Consider the following 23,482-nt stretch of genomic DNA (forward strand, 5'->3'; position numbering starts at 1 on the left):
ACCATAGCGCTCTGCGTAGGCATAGCGTGCTGCTGTTGCCGGCGCAACCATAACCCCTCTTTTGTGAATACTTGAGACGGTGACGATAACCATTGGAACCATGGCGAGAGTGTGTGGAAACGTGCTCGCGGCCAATTTTTAACATTACAAATATATTTAAATATATTTAAAAGAATATCGTCTTTAAAACCTCAACATTTTCCTCGGTCAAAGATCACCCCATCAGAATAAACCATCGACTATACAGCATCGCGTTTTCCACCCCCTTTGGGTCTCGTTGAACCAACGAAAAACGTCCTAGGCGAAACAATGGTTCGCGCAGAAGTCGAAAGACACCGTGGATTCTACCGAAAACGAAAAGCTGGATGAGCCGGTACAGAACAGGGAGACGTAAAACGAACGAGGTAAAATGAACAAGGTGAAACGAACGAGGTAAAATGAAAACGAGAAGAGAGACGATGCATTAGAGGCGTCGGAAATTCCGCGGCCGTGGAACGTGGAAATCGCTTGGCTTCGACACGCGCGAGGAACGCGCAAATTACAGGCCGCTACCATGACAGAATAAACTCATGAAAGAGGAGGAGGGGGTCTCTCTGTCTGGTAAAGGACCAAAAGGTTCCATTAGAGACGGGGCCCCGGGGTTATGGCGTCTATTTAGCTGTTTCCGCGGAAGTGAAATACCGTGCGGCCCGCCGGGGGCCTCCCCCGATAAATATACACGGGGGGAGAACTGGCACAATAAGGCGTAAATTACGTCCGCGTCATTAAAATACTGTTCGACCCACGCGTTCCACCGTGTCAGCAGCGCCGCCGGGACGTTCATCGGGACACCATTAAATGGTTGCATTTTATCCGTACGCAACGGGGCGAACGGCCGGCGACGGAGAAGGTGCGAACGTTTCTAATTGCGCTCTCGCTACGTTGTCCCTCTTTACCGTCTCCGGTCTCCGCTTCTTCGCGCCTCCTCTTCCTTCTTCCTTCCCTTCCTTCTCGACCTTCTCTACCTTCTACTCCTTTTCCTATTCCTTCCTTTTTCCCCTCCTTCCTCCAACGTTTCCGTGACATTAGAACGCGAAAGGTTAATGGACCTCAATATCCTGGCGATGCAATCGGGTTCGTTACCGCGCTTCTTACGGGACACCGAACTTTTATCGGACGCTTACACGGACCCCTCAATGGGCTTTGATTGGCTCCGATTGATTCGCCTCTGTTTTATCAATTGTTTCAACAGCGGCTAATCTATCGCGTTCCAGAGACGTCGAGCCGCCTGCGATTTTTATTCTGGATTGTATTATTTTTATTTCGGCGATAACATTGACCAAGATTTTGGTCAGACTCTTTTGTTAGATATTTCTTTGTCTCTTTCAAGATTTTCGGGTCCTTCGTATTTTATATATAGATTGTTTGTTAGTATAGTAAGAGGAGGATATCTGTACGTATATATTGATAAAAAGTATTATAATTAAAATTGATTAAAATGGAGGTCAATTTAAAATTGTAAAACGAGATAGATAAATATAGGAAATACTTCGAGCTTTTATATTTTTAATCAAGAAAAGGAAATCCTCGGCTAAAAAATAACAAAGTACAAGAAGAAAATGAAGATAAAAGAGAAATAAAAAAATACGAGACACGAAATAAAATTCGCACACAAAAATGCGAAACAAGAAAAAGCAGAAGCTATACATCGAAGACGCAGAATCGCTGGATCGATGAAATATATTCGGTGCCGGCGGAGGTCACCATTATCCCACGAAGACGACGAATGTGTTAATTAACGGTTGTCCCGTTGATTACAGAACCTTGTAGCAGTGGCAACTTCGATTCGATCGAATCCTACGCAATCCGGACAAATTTCGCATCGGGGACACGTGAGAAATCCGTCGGAACAAAAATATTCGCTTGCCATGCGCGGGGCTCGTTTCACCTGTGGCCGGGATACCTGGCTAATTAACGCCAATTTCGTCGCACGCGATACCAGGTACACAACCCGCCACCGTTATGAGATCTTTTTCTTTCGCCTGTCTCTTGGCAAACGAAACGAGGTTGACGAAAAAGGGTTGAGGGATCGAAGAGAGAGAGAGAGGGTGGAAGCGAGAGCTGGTATGCCAGGTATCGACACCTTCGAAGATTTATGCTGCTGAGAAACTAATATCCTCGGGATAATGCGAGTTCCATGGAGAATCTATAGGGAATGGCTGCTTCCGACTTTCTGGAATCGAGTCGATGGATTATCGAAATCGAATTTAGAGGAAATGCTGGAGACATTTATGCTAGCGTTGAGAATGGTATGTTCGAGGGTAGTTTGTACGTTTCAAGAGCATGGGGAATTTTATGGGATATTTTTCGGGTTGTTTGATTCGCTGCTTTTTAACTAGTTCTTCATATTATGTCAAAAAGAATAGATTACTCAAATTATTTCTCACTTTAATAATAGAACAATTTTCTAATAAAATAGAACATTAAAATTAGAACAATTACTCAATTTCTACTAACTTCCAGTCACAATTAATTATTTCTCACGTTAATGCTACAATTTTGCACATCAATAATAGAACAACTTTCCAATAAAATCGAACAAATTCCCAATAAAATAAACCATAGCAATTCGACTAATTACCCTTCTCCAAAAAAATACAATTCGTCCCGGAAATCGCCCAAAAGAGACAGCTAACGAAACGTCGCTTAACCTACCCCCGTCGATTTCGAATAAACCACGAATCCGAGCGAAATTCAATGAGGAACAAAATCGTAGCTAAGCCACCGTGACAGCGTCCCGTCTGTAAAATAAAATCAATCCGGCGAACAGGGAATGGAATCCTGGCTAAATTCGATTTTCGGGGGAAGGTGGGGAGGAATCGTTTGAAGTGGTTTGGCAATCACGGTGTCAACAATACGGTAAATTACAGAGCGGCTCGCGGAGAGTTAATCCAGGCACCGACGTGGCCGACGCGCTGCGGCGAGTTTCGTTGCAATGCCAAAATACTCTGTCTTCGATTCTGACGACGCTTGGTATAGCTGATAGTTTTGCTAATTACGAGTTTGGAGTAAAAATAACGAATAAACAATTTAAAAAGCGAGGGGACGAATTAGAAAAAAAGCAGAGACGATGCGTCGAAAAGTGATCGAAATTGCAACCGAGTCCGATATTTTAATATTTCTGACCATGTCAAAATTATAATATATTAAAATCATTGCTGTGGTATAAACAATAACTCAAATGCTCAATAGCTCAAATGCTTGCTAAATAAAAAGGTAACCAAATTAAAAAAATGATCTATACCTTAGCCTTCGTTTCGCTAAAATTCGCCACCTTTGGTAGTTCGACTCGCGCGTGTTTCGCGATTCCCGCAAGCCGAGAGCCCCGATTTCCGCGAGACGTCGAAAAGTTTCGAATTAGGCGATCGCGCGGGAGCACCGCGTGTCAATTATACGATGCCGGATCCCATCTCCTAGCAAACGGGCACTGTGCGCACGTACGGGCACAGGTACAGAGAGCCGCATACGTGTGTCGTATTATTTATAGAAGCCCGCGAGAGAGAGGAGAGAGAGAGAGAGAGAGTCGGAGAGTCTGATAGGCAATCAAGGCAGGGCGCGTGTGCTGCATTCCGCGGCTGAGTCACCCGCTCGAACATAAACCAGTCCTCGCGGTAAAGCGACGCGACGATACGTCGTAATAATGGCGTACTCCACCGCCATTGTTTACGTCTATCGTCGGATCATCCGGAGAGCCCTCTTTCTCTCTCTCTCACCTGGGATCCACGCGGCGACGATCAGATATATACCTCCCGATGCCGGACAAATACGTGGATTTATCGTGCGAACGCGGCCGACGCAGCCCACGGCACCACCCTTTGGATGTTCCCTACCGACGGACCGGCGTCTGTCACGTGACCGTGACGGGGTTGTTTCGATTAACCTTTCACCCCGCCTACGAACCGAGCACGACAGATCTCGCGAGACGATGATCCTACGGATGTGCGCGAGGCTCTTTTCGTTGTCGAAAGTTTCGCAGGGTGAAACGACGCTTCGCAGAGGCGCGACACACCATTTTTATAACGGGTGGAACGTAAGTTTCGCTGCGTTATCTCGTTGGTAAACCTTGTTCGTTGCAATTGGGTTTATGCGTGGGTGGTGCGATGGTTGGAATTTAATTTTGTCGAGTTGGTTCCTCCACATTTGGTTATTCCATGACCGAGTCACTTTAACCCTTTCTATAGACTGGACCAACCAGTACAGTCGCCGTCGAAAAAGCATAGGAACACATTGCGATCGTCGGTGACTCCCGACGAGCTTTAACGAAGCAAACAACGGCGGGCGAACGATTCGAAAAACAACGTCGGGCAAACGATACCAAAAACCGTCGGCGAACGAGATTCGTCGTCCCGCCGCGGCCATTGTATTATTCATCGCGTCGCGTGTTGCGGGCAGGAAGCTTTCGCGTCCAGAAACGGGGATAGAAAGAGGAGTTCGCGCGCGCGGGTGGTATCCACGCGGCCGATTCGTTCTATCGAGCGCGGAATATTCGTGGCACGCTCCGGACAATGCGACGCGGTTGGGGGGAGGGGGAGGGATAACGATTGAAACGATCAATAGGAAGATCGATGACCACGGCGCGCCGACCCGCTGAATGAATATAAAGGCCGCCACGAATCTTGATCGATCTCATCGACGTGTCCCGATTAAATTCCGATTCCGATCGGAGCCAACGGACGCGTGTCAGCGCGAGCAAGCCCCGGCCTTCTCTCCGACGGGGGGGACCGCCCCTCCGAGATCGTCGAAAGGATCGATGCTCGGCAGAAATCGGATCGGTCGATCAGACGCCTTCGTTCGCCTTCGAACGCGAGGCTCGGAGACGCGCGTCTCGAAATCCTCTTTGCGTGCGCTATTTCCTTGGCGTCTGCACCGTTACGATATTGAAAGAAACGACTTGGAAGTTCATCATTATCAAGTATCATTATTAATAAATTATTATTATTATATTGATAATTCTTATACATAAATATTCTAACCGATAACATCGCAGTCATTCGAACAAATTGATTAGCATAAATCGCAGAGTCGCATCGGAAATCCGTGGCGAAAGTTCCGCGAAATGGTAAAAGAGCGAAGCCGCGCGCGCGATCAATCAAAAAACCCTTTTCGCCTGTCCTCGCCGGCTCCGTAAATTCCGTGATTAAAGGAGAACGCGTATCAGGCGAAGGGAGACGTCCGTAATTAAGAGTAATTTTAATTGGCCCTAAGTGGCCGAGGCTAAACCGGGGAGCGAGCGTGCCTTCCGCGAATCCTCGTTTCGATCGCGTGACCGTGTGTGCGCGCCAGCCGGAGGACGCGCGGCGTGTGCACCTGCTGCAACGAAAAGCGCGACCGTAGGGAGGGAGCCCGCGGCCCGACTATTTTCGTCGTCGGTCGTGGAACCAGAAACAAGCGCCGCGTGCAGCGGCCGCCGCGTCACACTGTCTGTTTAACCGCGTTCTCCTTACCGCCGACTAATGGCTCGTTCAACTCCATGGTAAAACATGGTAAAACAATAAAATATTACAATAAAATATCAGCGAAATGCTGTGATTTATTTTATTTTATTTTCGTTGTTTTATATCGATATTTTTGTATTATTTGGAAAGTATTTTTCTGTTTATTTGAATATTGAATGGTTACTTTGTGTTCTTGTTTCATTTTTCTTTTAATTATTTTATACTGTGTTATGTCGAAAGTGTAGCATTAGACTTTATATTGTACATTAACTCGAGTGTATCCTATTACACTAACCCATCACCCTGCCACCCTATTTTCTTCCACTCTGCGACGTAAAACGCACACCGGTAATGCGTAAGGATATCAATGAAGCTCCTCCACATCGCCAAAGCGACTCAACTGTTCGTTCACCTGAACCACCTATAAATTCTCCTCATCATCGCGGTGACGCGGAATCCGTTCCGGAATCCACGCGAACCAGACCGTGAAGAAAAAGGGAACCGCTCGGGGGGGGGTGGAATTAAAAATCGGCGGCTTAAAAACAGCCGGCTGTCTGGCGGAGGCGAAGGAAGGAGAGAGCAGCAGCAGCGCCGCGAGCCGACGCCATCATTTTTCCCAGACTCCGATCCATCAGAGATCACGGCGGAAACACGCGATCCTCTGAGGTCTGGTCCGCGCGACCACGAGATACACACGAGCGTGACCGTGATACCGGATCCGCCTCCGGTCGGGACGGCCGAGGCATCGCGCGGTCCGCGGCAATTCAGCTCCGGCCGTCGTTGCGCTCCTCGGTTATTACCCGGAGTAAGTAACTTCTCGTGTGTCTCCGCTCTCTCTCTCTCTCTCTCTCTCTCTCGCAACCCCCGGTTTTACCTCGTCGGAGCTGCCCTCCTCGCTGCGAACAAATCGACCCGGACGTCCCCACCCCACCTTTTCCGGCCGCCTACCCCGCGTAGATCATCCTTCTGTCCACCTTGGCTCTTGGCTACTTTACCTGGCCGCCGACGTAGCTGGAACTCGCGGTCGTGGAACGTACTTGCGATTCTTTGTGGGGAACGTTTTCTTTGAAAGTTGGGGGAAATAAGAGCTGACGGAGGTAAGGGCAAAAGCCGAGAATTATATGAAAATGACATTTTTACTTTACCTTTTTTAATATGTTGAATTGGAGGAATTTTTATGGAAGAGATCTCGAGGGTTTAGCAATGATAGGGTGACAGTAAATTTTATATTGCTACTAGGATAAATATTTAAACGAGGGCAAAATATCGTACTTTTATACCTGTATTTTCTATAAAAACCAAAGCAAAAATATATTCTCCTAAATACATTATATATATATAAATATATATTAAATATAAAAATACTATTATCATACAAATATTATTAAATTCTTGTTCAAACAACAGTAAATCTCTAATATTTCCTTCCAGTCAATTATGCGCAGCGATGCATCCGAATAGAAATATTGCAACAATAAGTCCGCGTAATTTTCGTTTCCATAAAAGTGTGAACGAAGACGATACAGGCTTGTTAAAGAGTTTAATCTTCAGCGATGATTTCCGTGGGACGGGAAAAGGTCGATCGATTAGCGGGGCAGGGGTAATGACGGTTTTGTTCGCCGGGGTTGCATCGTGAAATACATTAACAATAAAATAGGAGCGGCCGGGTCCGCGAATAATTCCTTGGGAGATAATCAACCGTGATGAGAATGGCAATCGCGAGCGCGGATTAGCAATTACGAAAGAAGCGAAACGACGGCCACGGGTTTTACGAAATAATGCAATTAACCTACCGCCGATGGAAGAAGAGTATGTATCGCGTAACTGCATCGTCTCAACGGCGTTATGAAATAGAACGGTATAGATGCAATTATGACTAATTGGAAAGCATTCGAAATGGAAGCGATTACGCGGGTAACGGGACGTGAAACTTGGCGAACTTTGACCGGCGATAATCAAGCAAATAATAATCTTAGAACGATAACTCTTTTTTTTAATTAAAGCTTGAAATCTCTGCTGTAATACGGTATTACTTGATTTTTAATTCTTTTGCATCTTTACTACTGTAATTATTTAAATACGAGGCCATGTATACAGTATTGAAAATTGCCCCGGTCGAATATTGAAACTTCGAAAAAATGCACGGCCTTTGTAAAATTTTTTTCAGCGATGCCGTTTACAGGAGAACAAAGCTCGATTCGCCCCCTTTAATTTAAAAAAAGTTCTACGTCGCTGCGATTTTTTTTCGCAAAGTTACAGCACTCTAAAGTAACCCTTGCATTTCTAGCGAAAAAGTCGGAGTTTAAAACGGAAGGGTTAATTGAAATTGCTGTAACTTCGCGAAAAAAAATCGCAGCCCCATGAAACTTTTTTTAAATTAAACGAGAGGGATTGAATTTTATATTAACGTAAGTGGCATCTCTGAAAAAAATTTTACAAAGTCCGTGTATCTCGTCGAACTTGTCAATTTGTATATGCTAAACATGGTCCCGGAATAAAACGGTTGCATTGAGGAAAATCGATGAAACATAAAATCCAAGAATATTGTTTTAAAGTAGAAGCTCCAAGCTTTAATTAAAAAAAGTTTCATCAATCTACGATGATTTTTGGCTTAATTATAGCGAATCGAAGATCGTCAATTTTCATCCAATGCTTTTCAGCAGTATATTTCTATTCGAGCTCGATAAGGTTTCTTTACGTCTCGAAGAATGGTTTTGAAAATTATTACTTTTCATTACGGTATAAATCGCGATTTCGGAGCGGTCGATTTTTATGGGTGCCCTATCGATCGTCAAAATTACGTCTGGGGGGCATTAATCTCAAGATTTATAGTGACCGGAGCGCTGACAACGGCACAAGGGTCAGAATTCACGGTTCCCCCTTATTATAACATACGTCACCTAATATAGTTCCATCCTCCTGTGTTGCCGTGCTATTGATTATGTCGGACGTTTCTCATTGTGATTTATCGCCCTACCTTCCGTTTCGCGTCCCGGAAAAATAAAACGTCCCTAACTCCATACGGGCACGCAGTCTATTTCACGCACAGGAATCTAAAATGCCATTTCTTGGAGAAAAATCGTAGTGAAAGATATTAATATTTATTGCAATTATTTTTACAACATATCATGCATATTATATTATACTATATTGGACCATACTATACTGTGTTGTACTATGCTATACTGTGGTGTAATACACCAAACTTTACTTGCTGTACTCTGCTATATTATCCTTTACTTAATATACTGTACTATACTAGGCTTGTACTATAATATTCTTTACTTAATATACTGTACTATACTATATACTATACTAAACTATACTCTTCTACATTGTACTGTATTATACTATAATTTACTTACTATACTGACCTATACTATACTTTACTTATTATACTGTACTCCACTATACTATACTACACTATGCTATATTATATTATATTTCAATACATTATATTAGGCACTGAGAAATGAATGAAGATCTCATTCTATTCAATAGTATTTATTTATCTAAATTTCGTTGGTTTCAAAATTATCATAGAAAATGAGAAAATAATTTTCAGAGTCACCGCTCGAGTGAAAAGGGTTAAATCCTCGACTCCGTTAAAGCGGCGTTCTGCTCGACGCGACGCGGAACTGTAAAAATATTTGTCGCGCGAGCGAGTCGGCCTTTATCAAAGGGGGACCCGGTGACAATGAGATTCGAAAGGTGGAACGACGGGGGGTGGGGTGGGTGAGAGAGGAGGCGACGGTAGATATAGTTAAATTAACAAAAGAACACGCGCGGCTGCGCGCCGCGGAACCGTGGAACCGAGTCACAAAGGAAATGGGAGCTGGACGAACGACAGAAAGATAAATAGATAGAAGCCGGAGGGGCTATGACATTATTAACGCGGAGAGGAGAGGAGAGCCCTCTCTCTCTCTCTCTCTTTCTCTCTCTAGCAAAGACCACGATGAAATCGGACCTCGAAAATCGCTCGAGATCCCATCTCGCGTCGATCTTCACCTCCGATCTTCTGGATCTAGCCTGTCTCTCGCCGCTTTTCGAAGCTCCGCGCGCTCCTCGCCTCTTTTTACCCCGGTTTTTCATCCGCCGAAACGAGATCCTTGGTAATAGGATGATGCGCTCTAACTCTGAGAATCCGATCTATATCCTGAATATCAAACGACAGCGCGCGCGCACACAGCGCGTTCGATCTTGTCGCGACGGCTCCGTCGGGATCCCGTGTTCCGTCACCGTGAATTATTCAAATCGATCCGGCTTCTTATTTCGCTTCTTTACTCTCCCTCTCTCTCTCTCTCTCGCTCTGTTTTTCTCTCTGTCCTGTCAGACGACTTTTTCTTAATCCTGGAAAGTTGATTTGCTCGCTGCGACTGCGACCGATGGGACTGCTTCTCGCGTTTCGTCTGCGAATCATGCGGGGTTCGCGCGTTGCTTTGTCTCAGGCGGAGTCGAGGATGAAATATGGAGACGGGGAGTAAGCTTCAGGGGATTCACTGTTGGAACTGTGTGTGTGGAGGTGTGCTGTGTCAGTGTGTGATAGCTTGAAAAAATCGTTGGACTTCTGCAAATGAAATGGTATATATTTTTTATGGTTTTGTTCAATTTAGCAATATTTACCTGTCTGGTATAATAATTATTGTAATCTCTGTCAAGTAAATTTTCCTTCGTTCACTTGATATTATTTATTGAACGAAGAAAAATGAACTTATTCAGACCTTTTACTATTTTCACAACGCACCCTCAGACTAAAATATTCTCATAACAACCGTTCTCTATTTCACACATAATAAAATTAAATAATAATAAAATCAAATACTAATAAAATTAAGTAAAGTATAAATAACAGTGACTACAATAAATAAAATTTCTACAGCTGCGATTATAATTCTGTAAGTCCAAAATATCGAACAGCAGAACCAGCTGCATCCTTCCGCAATATGGTCTTCTCACGCGCCCATAAATACTTATATATAACTTATAAATAATCCCATGGAATCAGGGGTGTCATTGTCGCGGACCAGTTTCACATAATTCGAGAAACCGTGATGGCCGTGCTAAAACTGCCGTGTTGTACCCCGTTGAAGGTGGCTATCGAGCTAACGAACGGAAACCGGGCGCGGGTGTTTCGCGGCCGTGCTCACGAGGTGAGATCAGATGCTAATCCCGCTAATCCCATTAGGAAACAAAGTCCGAAACCAGTTTACCAAAAGAGGTGCACGGCTCGAAAAGTTGTAGACAGGCCTCGCGCGGTTCCGACGGAACGACGGGAAATAAAGAAACGGAGGCGGGGCCACGGTTTCTGGAATCCTGGCCTTCTTTTTTCGACCGCGCGGCCTCCCAGAATCGACTGTACCTTCGACGATACTATGGAAGAAGATTAGCTACAGAAGATCTCGTCTTCCCGAGAATTTAACGTTCTTTGTTTAAAACATATTTAAATCGCTTTGATCGCTTCTCGAAGTCCATATTTTTCAAGCATTCTCTTTAATTTTAATGTTCGCTACTCTTTAGGCAAAATGAAAATTTTTCTCACTTTGTTCAACCGACAAGAGTTAGACAAAAAAGTATAACGTCGATAGAATGGTTTAGTAGATTGTTAATAAAATATAAATAGCGCAACACTCGTCTTAAAATCTTCTGCTGTGCAGGATAGTCTATTTTCCAATTCCTGAAATATTTTTCTTGGAAATTGTTATATGAAACTCTTCGTTAAAGTATGCAAAATTATAACAATAATAATAAAAATAATAACAATAAGCTTAGATAGTTTATAAATAAATCTAAATCTTGTAAAGATTATAAAACGTATATTAGTCGCGTTTAGTTTCAGCATTAATTATAAAAAATAGAATGAAGTATTTCTCCGGTGGAATTTGTTGCTTCTCGCCTGGAAGCACAGCCTGCGAGGAGTTTAAACGGCGATTCACGGCTCCGTTGTGATCGGTAGCGCAGAGGAGCACCTAAACTGCAGTCGATAAGGCTCGGCCTAGCCGGGTGACACTCGGAGATACTGGAATTACGACTACCGGTTTTCTTCTGGAAGCAACGCTGCGCGTCGGGTTCTTGGGTTCAAGGCACTCCCGCCTAGTAGAATCTCTTCCAGGAAGCTCGTTATGAAATCTTCGCGGAACATCGCGCCCCTCCAGGTCGCGCCCCGACTTTGTTCTCCACTTCGGAAGTGATCGCGTAACTGGGAAACGGGGGGAGAGAGAGAGAGAAAGAGAGAGAGGATGTTGGCGTTCTGGAATGATTAAGCCGAGCTAGTCCGGCATCCTCCAGCAATTTCCTCCACGCGATTTCTCATCATTTAGAGGATCCACCCTTTTCTAACTGGAGATATATTTTTCATAATATTGTAGATGTTGAGAATATTTAAAAAATGTTTAAAGTCTGGCGTGTGCGATGAGAAGTTGATTTAAGTTGTTAGGGGTGGTTATGGGTGATGAATAAGTTTAGGAATTTTTATAGCGATTACTGTAAAAGTTACATGGTTGTTTGATAGCTTAAAAAATTGCTTGGACTTTCCCAAATACAACGGTATATTTTTTTGATAATCTCGTTCAATTTAACAATATTTAAAAAATGATTAAAGACCGTCATGCTCAGAGAGAAATAGCTGTTGTTTTAGTTTGTCAGGGGTAGTTACAGATGATGAACAACTTTAATAATTTTTATAGCGAGTACTGTAAAAGTTGCATCGTTGTTTAACAGCTTAAAAAATTGCTTGCACCTTTGCAAATACAACGGTCTCGCCAGATAAATATTTATACACCCTGTATATGCCCAGTACAAATATATGCAGCATGCGCTATATACGCTTCTGACGGTTCTATTCTTCCGATTTCCGACTTTACGAGCCGCAGTTTTTCACGTGACCATCTCGGCCGCGATAACAACGTCGACCGCGAAGATTATTTGCATCGCGCTCAGCTCGAGAAGTTCGCGTTTCGCGGTGGTTTTACAGTTGTATTCCAAGAAGAGCGCGCGCGCTGCCGCGAAACAGTTCGCGCGATCGACAAACCCGCGCGAGTCCGAGCGACGAACCGACGAACAAGGCGCGAGTTTTTTTGTTTTGTTTTTTTGTTTTAATTACTCTTACTATTGTAGCTCGAGCTCTAGCTCATTGCTACCTATTGTCTCATCATATTATTTAAATTTCTATTGTAAATTTTTTATATTGGGTCAATTCTCCCTTTGTTCCAAATATTCTTTGAGTAATTCGTGTCATTTATTTATTAAAAAAAAAAAACTATTTTAAACTTTTTACTAGATTTTTCAATTCTTTACATATTTTTTTGTAATTTTATTTTATTTATTTTCAGGTCTCTTAGCCGCCAAATCAACGATTTGACGTTGCCCGTCCCTGCCACGTGGAGGCGGACCTGTTATCTACTCTCCAGGTAAATTGTACTTTTTTCAAAAAATTTTTTAGCATAAGATGTAAATTTAGTAATTTAGTGAATAGTTCTTTCGAAAATATAAGTTGTTGTTTATCTTCCCTATTATTTGTAATTCTAATTAACTCGTCATACCGAAATTCCTCATATTCTCGACAATCGTAAAGTATGTGGTCTACAGATTCTTCACTATCTTGGCACATAGGGCAAATATTACTTTCTACTAAAATTCTTCTAAATAATGTGCCATAAATAGGTCCATATCCTGTTATTAAAAAGACACAATGTTTTCCAGGTCGAACAAGGCGCGAGTGGACGTTACAATCTATCCACCGGCGATAAACCAAGCCCGGCGACGGTTTTTCATCGGCAGTAAAATCGCGTGTCGGGCTGCCGCCGCCGGTCGCCGTTCGATGGCCTCGTGATTCGGTAAACGCGGCGCCGATAATCCAGTTCGGCGTGCTCGTAAGAATCGCGCGCTTCGAGCACGTTCTCTCTCTGCGCTTCGGCGCGAATCGACGACGCTGAACATTCGCGATTTTACGAGCGCGAACGCCGGCGTCGAAGCCGTATTTCCGTCCGCTCGATTCCTTATCGGTCGACGATAAGCGAGCGCGACGCTTTTTGTCCGAAAATCAATCGTTTTATCGTTATCGCTGGCTAAATATTTGCTAAATTTATCCTCGCGAGAACGGCGCTTTCACGGATAAGGGAAAATATGCTGCAGAAATTTGTTGAATCGAATCAGAGTTTATTGAATTTTGTTATAGGCGACGTTTGACTTGATAATACGTATAAATATAATATAATATACTGTAATACATAAATTAAAAATACATGACATAATCCTTAAAAAATTGCAACAACATTCGTTAAAAATCGCAGATAATACTCTCCCGTCGCCCCTTTCGCAAAATAAAGTGATGCAACAAATTCTAGAACACGGTAAATTCAGTGTTAAAGCACTGCATAAAGCGACGCATTGTCAATTTATTGTTATTCCACGGTTAAGTTGTAACACGGGGGAGAGTGAAGAAAGATTGAAAGCGCGCATTAATCTCCAGTAGTGGAAACAATTACACGCGACACGTGTTGTTGTGCATGTCCATCGATCAAGGGGAGTGGAATCAGCCCCTCCGAAAGCTACCCGCCATCAATCTTCTTACACCTTTCATCAATTTCCATGACAAAAAACGAGCTTTGCTTGGCGATGCTTGTCACGGGAAATCCTGCAAACATTGTTACTCGCAACAATGTTATAAAATATTGAAAATTAAATCGCGAATGAATTTAATAGGAATATGTTAAATTAAAAAATTAATCTTATATAATAATAATATACGAACCTCATCTCTACAAAGTTTTTATTTTAAGCTTGACATAACCGATATCTCCATGATTACTATTTTATATATAATTAAAAATACTATTATTATTATTTACCCAAATATCTCATTTTACAAACACTGACCAGATAAACTACTATACCTAATTTATAAACATCTAATATTATAAAACTTCAACATATTCCAATGCTTTAAAAAAAGGAAGCATAAATGATAAAACAATTACAGTAATTCAACGAAAGCCAATTGGAACAGAGGGCAACGACGAATCGCTTGCGAGTTCGACGGAGACAATGGCGTTTCGCCGACGAAAGACACTCCGCGAGGCAGCGATAAACCCTTTCATTCGCGAAACACGCGGCACGAAACAAAACGCTCATCCGCGGCGGTTCCCGTTGAAAAGCGATGCCGCATTCACGGAGTCAGGTCCGCGGCGGAAACGGGAGCGGAGATCGCTCCTGTCACTCGAAACCTTTCCGCTGATCACTTTTGTTAGGTTTTTTTAGCGAATTCTTTGGCGAACGGCGGACAAAGCGATCGTCGCGTTATCTTATCCGCGTTGCTCGCGACTCGCGTTCTCTGGCAACAATAAATTCATTGGCGTGCTTGACAAATCCCTCTCTCTCCCTCTCTCTCTCTCTCTCTCTTTCTCTCTATTTTTTAGACAGACCTTTTATGACGCTTATCAGCGAATTGTGGACCGCGCGTGCACGACGACGCGACCGAAGTGTGCCACTGAAACGCGTCGAATCCGCTCGACGGATTTGCGACGCGCTCGCCCGCGGCGCTGTCCTCCCCCGCTGCGACGCGGAATGAACATTCAATTAGCCCTGTCGGCAGTCTGATCGATGGACAAACGAGGGCTTTCGCGATTAAAAAGTAATCTGCACGGCGCAGTGCTCGCTGCAATATTTTCGACACTGAAAGAAACAACGAAATTGTTCAACTCGTTTTTGAATAGAACGAAATATATTTTTTATATTAATATATTAACGAAGTATATTCTTTGAGAAAAATAGAAATATTGAAGAATTTTCGTGATTGCTTTTACTTGAATTGTTAATCGAAGTCTATGCTTTAAGATAATGTTTTTGGGTTTTTAGTTTCATTCACTTTCGTTATTGCAATGCTTTGAACGCGAAGATATGTTTGTCGAATATTGGTAACTTTGATGGAATGCACAGGCTGGGTAAAATTTTTTTTTGAGATGCGGTTTGCGGGAGAATAAAGTTCGATTTGTGCTTTTTAATTTAAAAAAAGGTTCACGTAGCTGCGATTTTTTTTCGCGGAGTTATGGCATTTTAAAGTTACCCTTGCATCGGGGGTGTTTTTCTTCCTGCTGCGAATGGGAGGGTTGGTGGAAAGTACTGTAACTTGGGTAAAAAAAATCGCAGCCGAATTTCTTTTTTTTTAAATTAAAGGGGAAAGAATAGACTTTATTTCATAGTGAATGGCAGGTCTGAAAAAAATTTTACAACGTCTGTGCGTTTCGTCGAACTTGGCGATTTTTAAGGGGCTAAATGTAGACTCACATTTGAAGGGTTGTTTTATTATCTTAAACTAGAGATTTCGAGCATTAATTTAAAAATCGTCGTAGAACGATGACAATTATTTCAAATTAAAGCTTGAAATCTCTACTTTAACATAACATTTCTGAATTAGAAATTTAATGCACCCACCCCATCGTAATCATTTAAATATACCACCATATCAACCACACTAAATATCGCTAAATTTGACAAAATACCCAGACCTCCTAAAATTTTTTTCAAAGTCGCCGTTTCCACCAAAATAAACTCCAATCCTCCCCCTTTAATTCCCAAAAAACGAAACTCGATTACGATTTTTTTTCACAAAGTTACACCACTTTAAACTAACCCTTGCACATTTCCCATAAAATTCGAAGCTTGAACCGCAAGGGTTCCTTGAATCTGCTATAACTTCGCTAAAAAAAATCGCAGCTACCTGTCTCTTTTTTTAAATTAAAGAGGAAGAATCGAACTATATTATCCCATAAACATCATTAACTAAAAAAATTCTACAGCCACCACAGACAGCATGAAAACACGACAAATATTTCCGCTGATTTTATCGACGATCCCGGTCTTTCAAGAAACGCGACGAGCGTATTTTATTACCCCATAATAAAAAACAGATTCGGTTGTGGTCCCACGGGACCGGTTAGGATCCACGGGGCTGGAATAGATTGGGTCTAGGAAATTCGATCGGCGTAACATCGCCGGCCCAAGGACACGGATCGGCTTCCTAAATTTCCATAGTAGCTCGACGAACGTCGGCCCGCGTCGTCTAGAAACTATTACGGTGCCCTATACATTCTTTCCACGCTATAATCTCGAGAGTATACTCGATGAAAATCCTTGATATAGTGTGCACAAGATGGTGGATGCACTAGATAGTAGATGCAGTAATTATTAATCTCGAAATAATCGTAAAATAATCTCGAGAGTATACTCGATGAAAATCTTTGCTATAGTGTGCACTAGATAGCAGATGCACTAGATAGTAAACGCACTAAATAGAGGAAGATAACATAGCAAAACGGAATCATAGTGCTCAATCCCTTCTTCTCGCGAAATTAATAATTTCTAACGGCGTGAAGTTGGGAGTAATTACAATTTAATATTGATAAGTGAATTCCTGTATTGGAATTCATTAAATGCAATTTCCTATACTAATCCTGCTAAAATCGTCGATTATTCCACGCTCGTGGTTATGCGTCGATACCACTCGGCGAAGTATTTATTAAGTTATTCCGCGAATCGATCGGAAACGAGCCTCGTAGACTCGTTGCTCTGATAATTCAGAACAGTTCCATCGAATCTCCAATTAGCATACGGTTTCAATAGCGCGGCCCGTTAACGGGCGATGACGAATGTCGAACGGTACCCCGGCGCGTTTTATTTATCGTCCATAGAAATGCATTTCGAAGGAGACGCGATACACGTCTCTCGCGAGATATACCCGTTTCACAATGCCGGCCGATTTAAAGTCGCGAGCTATAAATTATTTTCTATTTTTCCGCGCCGCCGGCCCGCTCAAGTATGCGGCGAATACGCTGGATTATGAAAGCGGGTTGTATAGACCGCGCTCGCCCGGGAATATAGGCCAGCCGACTGATAGAAAAATACAGGTGAAATACGGCGCATCCGGCGGTGAGATCGATACCACTCTGGACCATTGAAGCCTGGCGGCGCGCCTCCTTCGTGTTTTCATACTGTTTTCTTAGTTTAGCTAGCTGTTTCGCGAGCATCTTGTTTTATGCTAATTCAGTCTGCGCTGTTTCGTTACAAAAATTGCAGATCGTATTTATTATAAGCGACGAATGACGGAATTGTTATTTAAGAGGATCTTTGCTGTCCATAGATACCTTTTAAAGGTTTATAGTTTTATTAAATTGTTTCTTCGTAATTTTATTATTTCAGTAGGTTTTTAGTAATTTTTAATGAAAATTCTGTCCTTTGCTATAGTTATTGCGAAATTAATTCTGTGAATTAGTTAATATAGACTCGAATTTCTTCCGTAAACCATATTCGTTCGCGGCCGCCGTTTTGTCGTCAACATTAACAAAAGCGCTATCGATCGTCGAAAATAATTGCTTGGAAAATTCACGCAACAATGCTGCATATACAATTTCCCCGAACGCGATATAATTAACCGAAATTCTAAGTGCATTGGAATAAACATGTTGCAATGTCAAAAGCTCAATAATTGCGATCCGTTCGCTAGTAAATTTTCATTGGACAGCCGTATAAATACGTCGGTAAATTGCCGGTTGTGTTCCTTCTCTCCAATTAATTTTTCGCTAAAGGTCTCGTTTAATTATACATACCGCGGAGTCGCGTGTTAACCCGTTCCGTATCCAAGGTTCACTGTGACCCACTAAAGAAAACCAGCCGCTTTGGAACGGGCGCCGTATGAAATTCGCAACTTCGCCCCGTTTCTATGAAACCTGCCGGGTATCTGCGTTTGTTCGGCAAATATTAATGCAATGAGCTGTCGAACGACGCGCAAGAATTAATTGTTTACACGTCGGTGTATTGATGGCGTTAATTAATTTCGCGTTGCGATTTAGCGGAACAATGCACCGGTATTGAATAACAATATTCAAACGACGATATCGCTAATAAACTAAATGACATTTTTCTATGTTAGTATAAAGAGTTGGCTGGTAAACTGAATAATTAATTTTTATCTTGAGATCTATGAAACAATTTTAATAATAATTTTAGTAATAACAAGCATTCGTGACCTGAGATTACAGCTTCTTTAAGGCTTGCTTTGAAGTGCTGTAACTTTGCGAAAAAAAATCGCAGCTAGGGTCGCTTTTTTTTAAATTAAAGAGGAAGGATTGAACTTTATTTTACCGTAAATGGCATCGCTAAAAAAAATTTTACCGAGTCTGTGCATTTTTTCAAACTTGGTACGAAAATCGAGCAGATTTTAGTGTGACAAACATGGCTTCTTATTTAAACGGTTACATTACTACGATTATATCAAATTTAAAAACCAGCTATACCGTTTTAAAGTAGACACTTCAAGCTTTAATATAAAAAAATAGTCATCCACCTCCAATGATTTATCACAAAGTTATCGACTGTCAAAGTTCGCCCACTTTCAATCAAATATTCCAACGCGATAATTTTTCCAACAGTATTTCTAATTGTTCAAAAATAAACAAAGCAATGAAATTTCCATAAATCATTTAGTATGGCCGCTAAGAATGCATACAGTTCAACAGCCTATATATACAAGTGAAATCGGCAACGCGTGAATCAACGACGCGTGCAGGCAGCGGATGCAACGCGGCACGTAATACACAATCGACGTCAAAGTTTGCAAAGCACCGTGCAACTGAACTCCGGGCATATGCAATCACCGTGATCGTAAAGATGCGAGTCGTTCGACTGTAACGATAATCAATTGCGTCCACTGTAACCGCACGTGAGAATTCCAACGATTACGTTCCGTTTAACAGAGAAATTACGCTTTCATTTACTTCGCGGCTGGTCGAACTGCAAATACGCTGCGTTAGTTAACCCTTTCGCTCCGACCAGCGCATGTATACGCCCTGGAGGAACGACCATTTATTTACAAAGAGCGTAACTATACCTTCATATATATATATATATTTTAAATTAAGATTATAAAATATCTTAAATTAAGATATTTTTAATTAAAATTATATATATAATTTTAAATTAATTTATATATAATATATACTTCTATTTCGAAATATCTTCATACAAGGAAGAATCGATTATGCGCGAATTTTCGGCGCACAGTGAGTTACCGCAGCGTACAGTGTGTGCCTGGCACCGAAAGGGTTAAGGCATCGCCGATGAATAATTCGAATAAGATGCAAATAATACGATCCTTCTTCCGGCCGATGGCAGATGAATAACTTCTATCCTTCGAGAGAGATTTACGGTCGAAAACGCGCGGTCGACCGTGCAACACCGCACCGCCGGTCATTCGCGAAAGCTTCGACCATGGTGGACGGCGCGCGATTATGGGGTATTGTGACGCGTCGCCGGTTCATACCGAAAATCCAATAATTTCCGAGACGCGCGCGCGTGTACCGAGGCCGGCGAGCATTTATCAAAGCCTGGTCGAACCGGGCGCGTATCGCGCGCCTTTTGCTACGCGACGTTCAACATTACAGTCGTCGTCGTCGTCGTCGTCGAGCAATAAAACACCGCGTTGTATTAACGACTTCCAAGTAGATGGCTTATGGCCGCAATAGGACAATGAGGCGTGTATGGCTGGCGCATGGGAATGGGAAATGCGATGGGTCGACGACGAAATGGACGCGGTAATTAGCCGGGAACGTTTTTCTGGATTTTCAAATTGTCCTCGCGTGTTCGCGGATTAAAAAGCTACGGTACGAATGATTTAGATGGAAAAAGACTTTTTTCGATTCTCTTGTCTTAAATGGTAGCCATGACAAAAATATTAAGAAAACAGATTTCACAGAATCAGTCGATTCCTTAATTGTTCAAAAAGCCTTCAAGCTCGAAATAAAAAAAAAAATAACCGATCAAACGGGACAAAAGATGAAAGATCAAGTCGGTGCATAACAACTGGCAGGACTCTTGAGATTCTCCCAGGTAAAAAAGGATCAGGTACGTGCCACGCGTGTGGTCCAACTCTGACCTCGGTTTTCGAGGTCGGCCGCCGAAAAACGTTTCTTGCGCCGCTGATGTACGATCGGTCGGAATCGTTACTCCGGTTGACCCCTGTCCATTGCCCTCTCCCTCCCTCCCTCTCTCCATGCCCGAGTCTTTTTTATCGCAGGACAATTCCTGTAAATATTTACGCCCGCCGCGAGAAAGAATGGGAAATGCCCCCGGAACAACCGTCCGCATCGGACACCGGCCAATTTATAAGGGAGCCGCACGGAATTTATAAAGGAGTTCCCTTATAAACATCCGAAGGATATTTACCGACGCGGCGCGGTCGCATGAGCTACGGCCCACGGGCCCCGCCGTGGGCCCCCGATACCGCGCGATTAATAACGTGAAATTGTTATCGGTGCATTGTCGCTGCCGCGGAACACCGTCCACGGAATCTCTTCTTTCTTCGTTTCTGCTGCGGTTTATTATTCCGTAAATTTTCGCATTCGTTCGACATTATTTAGTTATTTTACTATTATATTTATTAATATTATTGTTACTATTATTACTGTATTTATTTTATCGTTGTTTCATTTATTATTGCGGTACGTGATAAATGGAAGCCGAAGGGGTGGAATAATTTTAATAATTTTATTTCCTATATTTCCTATATTCCCTAATCTATTCTTATTACATTTATCTTTTTATATTAATCATTATACCTCTAGTATACATATTACTGTATATACGGAACAATTGCTACAGAACAATTTTACAGCAAAGGGTTAAATACAGTAAAAAAGAAAAAGAATACAAGAGAAATAGTGAACGTTATCGAATAATAGAATTTCCCAAAGAAATCGTCGTCTCTCCGATGCTACTTTATTCGACGAGCATGCAAATGCGCGGGGCGAGCGTGTCCGAAAGGGGTTCGTGGAAAAGAAGTCGAGGGCCGTTAAAAGGCTGTCATAAATTTCTTCCTTTTGTTGCGACGACTCGTATAGGGGGTGGGAGGAGAGGGCCCAGAAATATTCGAGTGAATCGCGGCACGCAGCGAGGAGAAGACGCGCTCTGTCGCCGGTGCATTTTTCTCCGGCGCGACGTGACTCACCCGGTGTCTTCGAACGCATTATTTCGTGGCGCGATCACGGCTGAGATAGGGGTTGCGTCATCGCGACACGGCCAGGTGATATCTGATGGCTCCGCGTCGGCTAGCGCATCGCCGTGGATTCCTTCGAGGCAGAGACGCGAGGCGACGCGAGGCAGAGACGCGAGGCAGAGACGCGAAGCTTCCATCCTTCCATCCTTTCATCCTTTCATCCTTTTCGACTTTGTTACAAGGGAGCCCCACGGAATGCTATTGATTTCAGGTCGCAGCGTGCAACCCGTTCCCAAAGCCGCTCGCGATCAATATAGATCGCTATCGATGATCAAACATTTCATGCCCACCGCGACCACTTTATCATTCGAGGACCCCGGCCCGCCGAAGGCGGTCCAACCGGGTACCCGAAACCGTTTACATGCATTTTTAAACGTATGAATAAAGATAAATGCATGAATAGAGGCGCGAGCTCGCTCGCATGAATAAAGATCGAACTCGCGGATCGAGATAAATGCGCGCGGAAAGATAAATTGCGAATGGAGGCGAATTCGTGGACGGGGATCGATGAACGAAGAGATCAATGTACGAACAGAAGATCAATGTATGAACAGAAGATCAATGTAGAAACAATAGTTAATATACTATTATTAATATAAAATTAGTTCAATATAGCATTATTAATCAAAATATCTGAATCACCCAATCGACTTCAAATTAATGCAATATTTAATATCTTACATTTTTTAGCCTACTCGTTTCATCGATAAATCCTCAAAATCCGCTGTCCACTTGCAAGAACAATATCCAGCCAATTAATAAAAAGAATTATTTAGAAAATTTAATTATTGTAAAATTATACTATTATCCAATTTTATAATCAATTTTATAATCAATTCCAAACAACCACAATTAATGAATCAATTAATACACTTGTCTATGACTTTTGATATGTCCAAGGGATAGAAACCTCCCCTATCCACTGTCAGGTTATGTCGCAGGTATTCCTCATAGAGAAGGGGTTAGATCCGTCCGTAGATGTTCCGATAGACCGAGAGCGCTGTTCCAAACAAATCTGATGCACGTCTAGGTCGTTGAACGTGGCCCGAATTTCGAGGTAAACCGAAACTTTCCGCGTCGGACCTCCTTCAACGGTAGTCGATCGCGCTGCGCTGCGAGCGAGCGTTTATGGCTGGTGCCGCCTAACGAGAGGGCTAAATTGGACGGTTCTCCGGCCGAGAGCAGCAACGGCATCGTCGGGGATGCTTTCATTGAGCCCGGCGCGCGCGATATCGCTGTTCAGCATCGAACTTCGTCGGACCGTGTAGATGCGATAGGTATCTGTGAACCGTTGGATTCCCCCTAATCGCTCAATCCTATCGTTCGTGGTTCGTGTCGCGTCGCGTCGGGAGGGAGGGCTACCGAACAGCGATATGAACCTCTCGGGTGTCAGAGGCCGAACTACCGTTTCCGCGCGATTTCCCGGCAAAATCGCCGGGATCGAACCGTAATCCGAGACGCGGACGTTCGATTTAACCGGTCGCGTTTTTCGTTCCACGATTTTTCACCCCAGCACCACGAAATTATTATCGTATTATTAATACAATATTATAATTATTACTGTATCGTCAGTATATTTATTATAATAATTATTATTACAATTTTATATTTATTATCATTTTATGTGATGTGCAAAGGGTTAATAACCGTACAGCAAAAGTTTCCTAATTACGATCACTCGTTCGCTAAACCACTTCGTTCCAGGACTAAACACATTCGAGCGCGCGGAGCGTGTTAGTTAGCCTCTCGGGGTGATTAAAATATATTACTCAAGAAGAGAGAGAGAGAGAGAGAGAGATGCCGACCCAGTTTTCGAAGCGTTCGGAGCTAATTGCTTCCGGCCGGTGAAAAACGGCCCGGCCTTTTACCGGAAGGATAATCGTGAAAAATGTGTGGAAGAATTACCTTGCGTCGGTGGTGGTGGTGGTGGTGGTCGAAATTAGTTGCCGCCGACCGTGTGCCAAGT

The 23,482-nt window shown here is 42.9% G+C and overlaps 2 protein-coding genes across 5 annotated transcripts in view; one reads left to right on the forward strand and one right to left on the reverse strand.

Annotated features, from left to right (window-relative positions):
• LOC144477146 (uncharacterized) overlaps positions 1-23,482 on the reverse strand; it is a 330,738-nt gene that overhangs the window by 231,472 nt on the left and 75,784 nt on the right. The gene's annotated exons all lie outside the window — the stretch shown is intronic.
• LOC144476834 (uncharacterized) overlaps positions 1-23,482 on the forward strand; it is an 86,126-nt gene that overhangs the window by 43,065 nt on the left and 19,579 nt on the right. For 3 of the 4 annotated variants that reach the window (XM_078194106.1, XM_078194109.1, XM_078194108.1), the window contains 2 exons: positions 12,803-12,880; positions 13,173-14,221. In XM_078194106.1, the coding sequence (XP_078050232.1) occupies positions 12,803-12,880; positions 13,173-13,302 (208 nt within the window). In that variant the 3' untranslated portion in view covers positions 13,303-14,221. Of the gene's footprint in view, positions 1-12,802; positions 12,881-13,172; positions 14,222-23,482 lie in introns of those variants that run through there. The other variant, XM_078194107.1, reaches the window with a different exon arrangement.

The sequence above is a fragment of the Augochlora pura genome, chromosome 11, assembly GCF_028453695.1.
Source record: "Augochlora pura isolate Apur16 chromosome 11, APUR_v2.2.1, whole genome shotgun sequence".
Lineage (NCBI taxonomy): Eukaryota > Metazoa > Arthropoda > Insecta > Hymenoptera > Halictidae > Augochlora > Augochlora pura.